Source organism: Dipodomys ordii, unplaced genomic scaffold, assembly GCF_000151885.1.
Source record: "Dipodomys ordii isolate 6190 unplaced genomic scaffold, Dord_2.0 Scaffold57, whole genome shotgun sequence".
Lineage (NCBI taxonomy): Eukaryota > Metazoa > Chordata > Mammalia > Rodentia > Heteromyidae > Dipodomys > Dipodomys ordii.
Genome location: NW_012267273.1, coordinates 975894 through 987394, shown reverse-complemented (window position 1 = coordinate 987394; position 11501 = coordinate 975894). Strand labels below are relative to the sequence as shown.

Sequence of the window (11501 nt, the reverse complement as noted above, 5' to 3'; positions counted from 1 at the left end):
AAGGAAAGAAGGAAGGAAGGAAGGAAGGAAGGAAGGAAGGAAGGAAGGAAGGAAGGAAGGAAGGAAGGAAGGAAGGAAGGAAGGAAGAAAGAAAGGAGTCCAATATGTGGAAATATTTACAGAATGTCTAAGAAAGGTGACTGCTGGTTATGATTGAATGATGACAGTCTAACAATCATGTGACTTTGTGAATACCTAATTATGTCCAAAGAGAATTTACTGGTTATTAAGTGAGTTTGAAGAGTCCAGAAATTTAGACTGAAAAAGAGAGTAGCTGAGGAAATAAGAGAACCGGGAGACATTGCCCCAAACTATGGTGATCTACCTTGGGAGATAAGTTCCGCTATGCTGTGGAATGGTAGACATTGATGTGTGCAGTTCAGGGGTTTACAAAAACTCAGAAGAGAATGTTCATGACTGGAAGAGACCTTACTGATCCCAAGCTCACCTGTTTCCTGCCATGGAACACAGAGGTAGCCCAATTCTCATTCTCTCCCAAAAGCAGATTTGAACACTTAACAGTTTTGAAAGGATAAATTGATGTGTTCTTTCCTAAGAATGATGCCGTTTTTTAAACTCTGAGTCTGCTTTTCTTTTACCACACAAAATTTCATCACCGCAAGACATTCTGGAAAGATTTCTACCATTTTGACAATGTTTGTTTTCCACTTTGGGGGAGACGTTCACCTTTGATGGGTGTCTTGTGATCCCAGCTCTCGGCATCCCATGAACTCATAGTCAAAGCTGTATCCAACATTTGCCAGGGAGACCCCGTAGATGCAAGCCAGCCCCGTCGTCTTTGGCCCTGGTGGAACTTTTGAGCTTTTGATGCCACAGTAAATTTGGCAGTCAAGATTCATGTTTTGATGAGAGGGGGTGCAAATGTTCATGGTCTGACTCATCTTCAAGCCATGAATCGATTGAGTTGGCTTTTTTTTTCCTCTTAAAAGTGCTTGTAGACTTAGGTGTTTAAATAGAAAATATTTGTTCCTGAAGCAAAAAAAAAATCTCTTTTAACCTTTGCAAATCCCCAGTTGAATCAACTACTCATTGCTGTAATGTGTGCACCATATAAGAATATTCATTCTGTTCATTGGCATGCCTGACAGAAAGCACCCTGAGGCATGCTCTAAATGCCAGTACACCCTGCTGAATAAGACAATGAGAATTAAACAACCTTCTGGCCTTCTCCCTGTTGAAAGAAGGAATTTTGTGTTCATTTTGTAGTGTAAGAGTGTTAATTATAGAGCCAGTTGAGCATGCTAATTTTCTTTCTTATTGCCTATATAGATTTGAGAACAAAAATAGCTTCCTCTATACAAAGTGACAAGAGTACCCTTTTAATAACTCACTATGAGATCTATTGTTGATATTTGGATAATGCATTCCTTTGTGCTCCTGAAAGGACTGAAAACATTCTCAATGCACCTGATTCTTTCTCTTTCTGTCTTACAGAAATTTTTTGATCTGGAAAGAGAGAATGCTTGCGCAACAAAAGAACAAAAGAATCACACCTTTCCTAAATTAAATCGCAACAAGTACATGGTAACAGACGGAGCAGCTTACATTGGTAGGTGACAAGACTGAAATGCTCCTCAGGGGTCACCATGCAGTAGGGTTTCAGCTCAGTTCTATAGGACCCTGCACAGAGAAGGCAGTGCTTCAGGAGCCAAGGTTGGTGGCAGAGGCCCTGGTGGTCAGGAAACCAGAGGGGCCGAGTGAAGAGCTCTGCAGCCAGATATGGTCAGTCTCATCTGCCAGGGGGTCACATAAAATGTCTTTTCACAAAGATTTTACAGGCAAGAAGGCTCCGCTGACAAGAGGATCATCACTAGAACAAGCACAGTACTTATTCTCCTGACCAAAAAATCCACAAGGCAGAATGTCCTGGGTGCCAGAAAGGCAAATATTGCTGTCATGCCAGACCAGAGCTTACATTATCTGGCTAGCAAACCCCTCCCTGACATTTTCTAAATGCCTAACATTGGACAACTTACTTGACCTCCCAAACCTCTGTTTACTCTTCTGTAAAATGTTCTACTTCACTAAGCAAAGTTTAAATGAGACAATAAACACAAAGCACCTGGCACATTGATAATGCAGAATTATTAGCTATCATCATCATCCAGATACAGGAATCATCCTGCTAGCAGAATTATTTCCTAACATATCAAATCTATTGTAATTTTCCATGATGTATACTAGTCCACTGTCACCCTTTCACTGTAACCATCCCAGGTAGAGTTGGAGTCACTACAGAAAGAAGACATATAACTCCACAGATACCAGCATGGTTATAACACTGAACAGATGAATGGGGCTTTCATAGCAGGGAAGAAAGAAAAAAATATGTTTCTGGAATGAAGGAATTCACATCAATTACTGAAATCAGTGAGCAAATAAAAAATTACCTGTACCTCAGTCCTCTAAGCTAGCTACTCCGGAGGTTGAGATCTGAGGATTGCAGTACTAAGCCAGTCTTGGCAAGCTAGAAAGTCTGTGAGACTCTTACCTCCAATTAACCACCAAAAAGCTGGTAGAGCACCAGCCTCAAATATAAAAGCTGAGGCACAACAGCCTGGCCCCTAATTTTGAACTCCAGTACTAGCACACTGTTACCAATAGAGGAGGTCAGCATCTGTCACCCAAACTTTGGAGTGAGGACATGAGGTAATTCAGCCACCTAGGCACTGGGAGAAGCTTCTTCCACCCACATAGCTCCTATCATGGCTAGCAGAAGAGCACCAACCTTGGCTCAGTGTTAAGATCTTTTCATTTTTACTAGTGATGACAACACTTGATTAAAATAGAGTATGACATAATCTTAAAATGTATGCCATTCTTAAAATGTATGCCTCCTCATCCTCCCCCTCCTCCTCCTCCTCCTCTCCCTTCTCGCCCCCCTCCACTCCTCCTCCTCCTCCTCTTCTTCTTCCTCTTCCTCTTCTTCCTCTTCTTCCCCTCTTCCCCTTCTTCCCCTTCTTCCTCTTCTTTTGCCAGTCCTGGAGCTTGAACTCTGGGCCTGGGTCCTGTCCCTGAGCTTCTTTTGGTCAAGGCTAGTGCTCTACCACTTGAACCACTTCCAGCATTTTCTTAGTAGTTCATTAGAGATAAGAGTTTCACAGATTTTCCTGCCTAGGCTGGCTTTGAACTACAATCCTCAGATCTCAGCCTGCTGAATAGCTAGGGTTACAGGCATGAGCCACCGTCACCCAGCTTTATATGCATTTGAACAAAACAGTCATTTCTTAGAATGGAGCATAGATGTAGAATACAAATACTCAATGAACACCAAGAGAGAAAATTTCCTAGTGATTGAAATAATCATCAGCATGTTCTGAAATCTGTTAACTCAGCACTTTGATACTTGGTTAGAATATGGAATGAAGAAAAATCCACAACAGGGCCTTGCATGTAATTACAGTTCCATTAAGTTTTCACAAAACTTACAGAAGAATTCGCAAACAGTATCATTGATCTAATTTTGAATTCTCTAGAGTATGTTTTATTGAAGCTCTGAAAACCTTCTGGAAGGGACTGGGAGTATTGGAGGGCTGACAAAGAGGCAGTCGATTTCTTGAAGGTACTCAAGAGGTACTCAGAGGCTCATCCACTGGTCCAGCTGTGTGCTGCTGTACCTCAGCATTATGTTCCTTAGGGCACACTGTAATTCTGGCTACTGTAATTCTGGGCCTCTGTGTGTGGATTGGAAATTGAACTTGTAGTTTCAAAAAAGGAATAGGTGCAAGATTGTCCCATTAAAAAAAAAAGAATTACTAAAGCATGTATTCAGCTTGAAGCTCAGCCAGAGCATCAAGGAGTGAGAAATAGGAAAACAAGCCATATGAGTATAGCAAAGCTTTTGTAGCCTGTGATAGCTTCCGGGCTGCTGTCCCCAAGAAGAGCCTAATTAAAGCATCTCTGAATCAGGAAAGATGCTGGATCACGGCTCCCTTCATTTCATGGAAGGAGAAAAGCAAGCCTTTTCACAGAAAGGCTTCCAATTCTTGACCTCATGTCCTCCAGCTTTCTTCTCTTCATGTTTCTCTACATATTGTCTTTCCAAAAGAGTGCTGTACAAATGCTTGAGGCAGAAATCGCAGTGTGGCTGTGAGGCCTGGCCTTAGGCTTAGGTCATGGTTCAGTGTGAGATGCACAGTAGATGCCTTTAGGTAGGCTTAGAAGTGCCATGGAATAGAGGTAAGTGTAGGATGTGAGTTAGACATTATTTTAAACCTTTGTTTTTGTTACTCATGCCTTGAACAGATTTCTTAGTCTTTTGGTGACAATTTCCCCATGAGTGTCACACATGCCCATGCTACATTGGAGGTGTACATAAAGAGGATCATAATCCAAGACTCACCCAAGACAAAAAAAGTGAAACCCTGTCTGAAAAATAACCAAGACAAGAGGATCTGAGGGTGTGGCTCAAGTGTTAGAGTGCCTGCTTGGCCAACATAAGGCCTTTAGTTCAAATCCTAGTGCCAACAAAAAACCCAGAATTTTCACTAGTACAATGGAGGTAGTTCATCACCATATATGAGTTGGTTATCGGCTGAGATAATGTAATAAAATTGTGCTCTGCTGTCCTGGGTATAGTGCCAGCACTTAGTACTCTGCACCTAGCAGCAGGCATGTGAGTTTAGTGTTTTCAAAACTCCATGTATGTCATCCCAGTCCACAGGAGCCATTTGCTTACAAAATGAACAAGTGACGTTGTATGTCTGCAGTAGCCAAGCCTGTACTCACCTGGCCTCTGGACATGGCTGAGTCTGAGCACATGGGTAGACAGGCAGCATTGACAGCATCATACACACAAAATAATAATATATAGCAGAAAAGTGCTGTTACTTATAGCTAATGTATAAATTGAATGATAACTCAAAATTCTTCCAAAGACATGTCCATCATAAAGCCACTAATGACATCATTGGGATGTTTATCAGGGCAACAAGTAATCGATTGAGATTGCCAGCAGGGAAAAGAGAAAAAATCCTGTCTGATCACATTAAACATAAGGCCTTTATCTTCTTTGACCATGATAAAAGACAAAAGAGTCACCTTCCAATATTCCAGGTAGAAAGAGGGAGTGCACAAGGAAAAGGGAGTTGATTTGTTTGGCAATTCCAGAGGACATATCAAGGATCTGTAGTTTTCTACAAAAGGACAGATACTGGCTCACTGTAAAGATGACCCTTCTCACAGCAACTTTTGCCATAGTTGGCTGCAGAGCATTGGGTAACACAGGTTCTCAGCATCTTATTCAGTTAATATTTGTCTAATGAGATAGGATGTCCCAGCAGGAATAGAACAAAGCCTCTGACTTATGAAGTCTCCAGATCCCATTATCGACCTGGCTTTTAACCAGAGAAAATAAAACGAGTCAGATCAGACCTGGCTGGTGATCATTAATAAACTAATTCATGTCAATTTTGACTTGGCTTAATATTTTCATTGAGAATAATTTTGAGGTGGTTTATGGTTAGATAGATTAGCCATAAGACATCAGACAAATTTATTTACCTCTTTGGGCCTATCAATTCTCATATGTAAAGTGGAGGTAAATCATAACAATAATATGACATAATGTATGGAAATGCAAGTATTGTGCTTTCTGCTATGAGAAAGCACGTTATAATATTGCTAATAAATGATAGCTCTTGTCCCCAGACAAGACTCCCTAGCATGTGCCCTCATCCCTTATTGTTCGAAGACTCTAACTACTTCTCAGTTCACACGCTGGAATCTCCCTTGGGGTTCTCTCTCTTGTTGCATCTCTCCTTATTTCCTGATACATCTAACCAAGATTAGAAATGTTTCTCTCCCGTATTCATGGCATCGTGGACATAATTGTCTTGTATTAATGCATGCTGATTGTTTTTGTAAGTGCTGTATCATTTCTCCCCTAAGCTCCTTGAAGGCGAGTTGCTTGCAATGTTATATTCTCAGCGCCTAACATAGGACCTAGTAGACTAGACTCTCAGTAAATATACATTAAGTGAAAGACAAAGAAGGTCAAAGAAATAAATGATACTGTACTCTCCTTAAAGTAAAGCTTTATATTGATGGAACTAACTCTCTCATAGAATACCAAAGATAACAGATTTATGTTGGAATTTTGGGTTTCCCAGCACTTTGATCTGCCTTCACCTTGAAGAGAACTATACATTAATGACACAGAGATTCTTAACCTCTTTTTTTTTAGGAAAGAGCAGAACATCTTATTTGATCTATTTTGATTCATGAAATACAGACTGTACAGATCAAATGAGCTCTGTAATATAAACCTGTTTACTTACATTGTAAGATATGGGGACAGAGACATTTACATAGAGTAATTCTCTCTAATTTAGTGAAATACATACACCTTTACTCCAGTGGAAATTTCTAATTCCACATAGTATTGTATTTGGGACCTGCCATTTTTAATATATATTTTTATTGTAAAGATACTGTGCAGAGGGGTTACAGTTACATGAGCAAGGTAATGAGTACATTTCCTATCGAGCATTGTTACCCCCTCCTTTGTTTTTCCTCTACCACTCTTCCCTCCTCACTTCTGCAACTCCTCCCTCCCCCCCCTCAAGGTTGTAAAGTTCATTTCAACATAGCGTCATGTACATCTCATTGTTACAATGGGTCAACCTGTATCCTTTATTCAGCATTTTGTTATTTCTCTTCCTTTCCCCAAATTAGAAAAATGTATATACAAGATGCAGGGCACTGGGATCAAATACAGTGAAAACAGGGGTTATACCATGGGGGAAGAACATAAAAAAAGAAACAAAAAAAAATCACATAGTACATTATAAATACATTAAAAAACAGCAGCAACAAAGATAAAACTCTTTTTGTCCCTATCTTGGGGTTCATTTCATTTAGCATCATCTTATATGGTCATATGTACATAGCTTTTTACCTTTTCTTCTTGTCTTAGATGTATACTAGTTATTGCAAATAAGGGAAACCATGGGACCTATCATTCTTAACCTCTTCTGGAGCAGATTCTAGTTTACTACTTGGTTGAATTGTGTTCTACAAAAATTCGTATGTTGAAGCCCTATTGCTATTACCACAGAGTGTGACCTTATTTGGAGACAAAGTTTTACAGAGATAATCAAGCTAAAATGGGGTCATTAGGTAGGCACCTGTCTAATAAGACTGATGGGTTATAAGAAGGGGACATTTGGACACTGGTGTGCAGAGCAGGAAGACAATATTAAAGAAACCTGGAAAGAAAATGGCATCCCAAAGCCGAGGACAGGGGCTTGGATCACATCTTTCCCTCAGTCCCATCAGCTCCCTCAGAACTGATCTTTCAGACACCTTGACGTTGTCCAGAGCTCTGATAATAGAAATTTCTTTTGTTTCTTTGTGGTGGTAGTGGATTCTCACGTCAGAGTCTGATGCTTGCTAGACAGTAGTTCTATCATTTGTGTCATGCCTCTAATCCTGAAATTTCTGTTAAGTAACCTAGTTTATAGCACTATAAACCCAGTTTATAGTATACACCTCGAATGTATACACCTAACATGAACTTGAGAACCTGACCTTTCTTGGTATCCCTGATTGCTGGGCCGTGCACTCTGATCCTAGACCTGAGGAATGACTTACGGCCGGCTCAGTGAGCATTTGTATACTCTATCAGGAACTGATGAGCTTCAGCTATTGTATGTTTGTACACAGAGATTCAATGTTGTCTCTTTGAGAAGGTAATAATTATTCACAGATTTTGAAAATGTACTCCTATATATTTTAAGTGTTGCTGTATTTATAATGTGTCTTGTGAATGTCAATAAGAAATAACATTTAACAAAAATGAGCTTCAGATCCCTTGTTTTGAGTTTCCACTTGAGCAAAGCTGAAGAAAATGCCAAAATAATATGCAAATATTAATATGCCATATGCACAGCTTGTTAGATTTTTTTGAGTTCTCATGATAATTCAGCCTCTCTGTCATTATTCCTGAGTGTTTATTTTATAGCTCTTAAAATAGAATTTGCTCTGTATTTCATTATCGTGAAGGTATTCCCAGCAGATCCCACCTCTTCATCGTGATTCTTTTGTTTGTTTGCAGGAAACTTTGATTGGGTCGGGAATGATTTTACCCAGAATGCTGGCACGGGGCTTGTTATCAACCAGGCTGACGTGAGGAACAACAGAAGCATCATCAAGCAGCTTAAAGACGTGTTTGAAAGGGACTGGTACTCACCTTATGCCAAAACCTTACAGCCAACCAAACAGCTGAACTGCTCAAGCATGTTCAAACTCAATCTCCCCTCCCACAAGGCTGCCGCTTACAATGCGAGTGGGATCCAGCCCTGAGTGTGTGACATGGGTGCACGGAGGACAGAGCAGCTCTGCAGTTTGTATTCAGCATAAAGGGCTGTGGGAGAGAAAACATTTAATGTCTCTCTTTTTTTAGGGGAAAAAAAAAGCACACTTATTTAAAATGAACGACATGTAATATCCAGCTAACAGTATCTTGGCATCATGTACACTAAATTTAAGACTTTTGTATTTGTTACTTCTGACAGAGAATGTCAACCTGGCTTAGAAATCCATTTTCATGTTTGCATACAAATTTTAAGACTTTGATTCCTGTTCCTTCCTGGTTCGAGAACTTTTTCTGCTGACCTACCAGGTTAGTTTCTTAGGAAGCTTAGCATGAGGTGAGCTCTTTCCTTTAATATCTTTTTGAGAACTGCTGACTTAGAGAAAGGTGAGGATTTTTGCCTCAGAGAAGAGACTGATAAAACCAAGTACTTAACTTTCTAAATCATCTCCAAGATCGGTCCAGTCATCTAAGCACGAAGCTTATATCTCATGCCAGCCTTGAACACTCCTGAGAAAAGCCCTTTTTTAGTTTCCTTGTTCATTGTCTTCTAATAACAGAGGTTTTATTTGGTACCATTTTCTCTCCTCACAAAATGTTCTTAGAGCGTCCCTGTTTCACCTTAACATTAGTTCCAAGTACAATAACATCTTTTGAAAATGTATGCATTTTCAGAGTGGCTACAGAATGGAAATGGAAGTCTTCAATTTTCACCTTCCAGCTGAATTATTTTCCCCTAATCGAATTGGTTATTTTAAAACCACTGCCAGCAATGTGTATCCTTTCTTTCCAGCTCAGAAAAATGAAGTGGCCACCTGCTAATATCCAGCAAGTCTGCATTTTAAGAACAAAGTAGTTTTTCACATTTTTGGTTGAGTTAATGGCTTTTAATATAAAGGAAAGGTTTCTATGCATCAGTGAATTTTAATTTCTTTAGAATCATTATGCTGTTAAAAGTATGCCAGCAAATGTTTATAGAGCTATTTAATATACCTTCTGCTATTTAATATACCAAATGCTTTTCAGAGAAATGCAATTTAAATACTGTGCTTAACATATTTTACTAAGAAACAGAAATATTGGATTATTGTTCTATAATGTCATTGTGTGTTGTTATTTTATATCTATATAATATATAATCCTGTATTAATAGAGACTGTTGCTACACAAGAGAGGGGTATGGCCTCTTCAGAGCCCAGAGGGTATGATCAGGATGCCCACGCCCAGTGTGGTACCTGACTCCATGGCTCAGAACACCGTCCTTCACTTCTTGTTCTCGAGTTTCTATTGCTAATGTAGAGACAGTAATCTCACCTACCTCGTAAGGATGTTGTCATGGGTAGGAGATATTTATAACTTGTTTTGAAATCAAAAGAACCTATATAAATGCTAAGCATTATACTGTATAATCTTTTTCTTGAAATAATCTTTGTGGTATCCTGATAGAATTAACATCAGGTTCTCTCCCAAGAACCCAGAAAGAAAAAAAACAAACCCACAACTTCCATTCACAGACATGAATGATCAGGATAGAGGAAATCTCAAGCTCTGGTGAACATCTGAATTGTGGGCATTTTAATGGAACATTCTGTTGGGTCTTCGTGTCATAAATAATGTCAATGCAAAACTAAACATTGTGCTAGGGATTACTTTTGAGGTCCAACATACTCTTGTTTTCAGAGCAAGGCCAACAACCTCATTCATCATTATTTCTAGATGTTAAATATGCCCAAAAAAAAGCAGTAGTAAAAGCTGTGAACCTTACCGAATGGATTCATATAATATCAAATGGACATTGTGGGTCATCTGGTGATCTCCTCATTACCTTTCTGCTTATTTCTAATTACTGCTTCCTTGGATATTTTAACTAGTCAATCAAGTGAGTTGGAAGAGAGCTGTGTTTTTAAGGGCAAATTTTAAGCATGTCCGTTTGACTAATTAGGAGTTTTCCTATGAAATTCTTTATCAGTGATAGCTAAATATTTATCATATACTCCTTGTTTAAATTGGGTGCTATCCAGCCCAACACCCAAGTACAAGTGAATTTGGTGGTGGTTTTTAAAAGAAAAAGAACAAAGAGTTGAAATAGATCAGACAAATCTACTAACTTTACCCTGGGGCAAACAAGAGTAGATTTGAGAAGACATCTAAGTGGAAGAACTAAGATTGTTTCTTCATTGGCTCCTAAGTTGCCTTCTAGAGTATCTGTCCTCAACTGCAGGTTGGACTTGGAAAGATGAGCCCCTCTGTTGTCACTGTCTTTTGCATGCATCTGCAGAGAAAGAGAATGTCATCTTCGATGAAGTAACCAGCACTACTATTTCTTTCTGTGCTTCATCAACAGGACAACCTAGCAAAGTTTCCTAGGTTGTCTGTCATGCACCAGCAACTACTCAGTCCAACCATGCACATAATCATGGGTTTGTCAAGATGATGGTGAGGCCAGGAAAATAGTCACTGTACACAAGGCACTAAGTGGCTGTATGTTCCAAAGAGAGCTTCATTCTGCAGAACTTGCTTTTTCATTTTGATACTTTATTATCCTTCCAGACACTGCTTCCTCTCTTTAGACTTTATGTCTATGCTAGATAGTTTACTTCCATTCCTCCCATTCCAAGAACCCTAGGAAATATTTCTCAAGAGAAAACAACAAAAGAAAAAAGCACTTGAACTTGAGACAAATTATAGTTTTATATAGCATCCATCCAGAAATTATAAGGAGGAGAGTAACTTCTACTCCTCAAGGGTTATTCTCCAAAGGGAGGAGCAAGAAAACCAAATCAAACACAATTTGACGCTACATTTTTGGATTTTTCTGCACTAACACTAATCTAGTGCCTTATTTATGCTCAAGCCTTGATTTTGAATAGTAACTGACTCTTTCAAAATCCATCTTCTTCTGGAGTCCACAGGCCTTCAAGGGGCTAATCAGTTTAAAATCCAAGTGTAAGCAACTACAGCTTTTGTGCAGTCTTTTCTGGTCCCAAACTGCATTATTTTTATCATCCAAATATTAAATCACTGACATGCATTATCACTGTCCATATTATTGAACTCCATTCCACTGTCACTGGCTACTCTTACATTAAAAACCTGAATCACAGCTTATCAACTACAGGAGAGATTCTGAGATTTTTATCTATGCTGTCTATAAGCTCCATGCTAT

At 39.2% G+C, this 11501-nt stretch overlaps 1 protein-coding gene across 2 annotated transcripts in view; it reads left to right on the top strand.

Annotated features, from left to right (window-relative positions):
• Nucleotides 1-9787, top strand: part of Pld5 (phospholipase D family, member 5) — a 358742-nt gene extending 348955 nt beyond the window's left edge. The window contains exons 9-10 of one of the 2 annotated variants that reach the window (XM_013021774.1): nucleotides 1456-1570; nucleotides 8078-9787. In XM_013021774.1, coding sequence (XP_012877228.1) covers nucleotides 1456-1570; nucleotides 8078-8325 — 363 coding nt within the window. In that variant the 3' untranslated portion in view covers nucleotides 8326-9787. The remainder of the gene's footprint in view (nucleotides 1-1455; nucleotides 1571-8077) is intronic. The other variant, XM_013021775.1, reaches the window with a different exon arrangement.
• Nucleotides 9788-11501: the final 1714 nt, after the last annotated feature.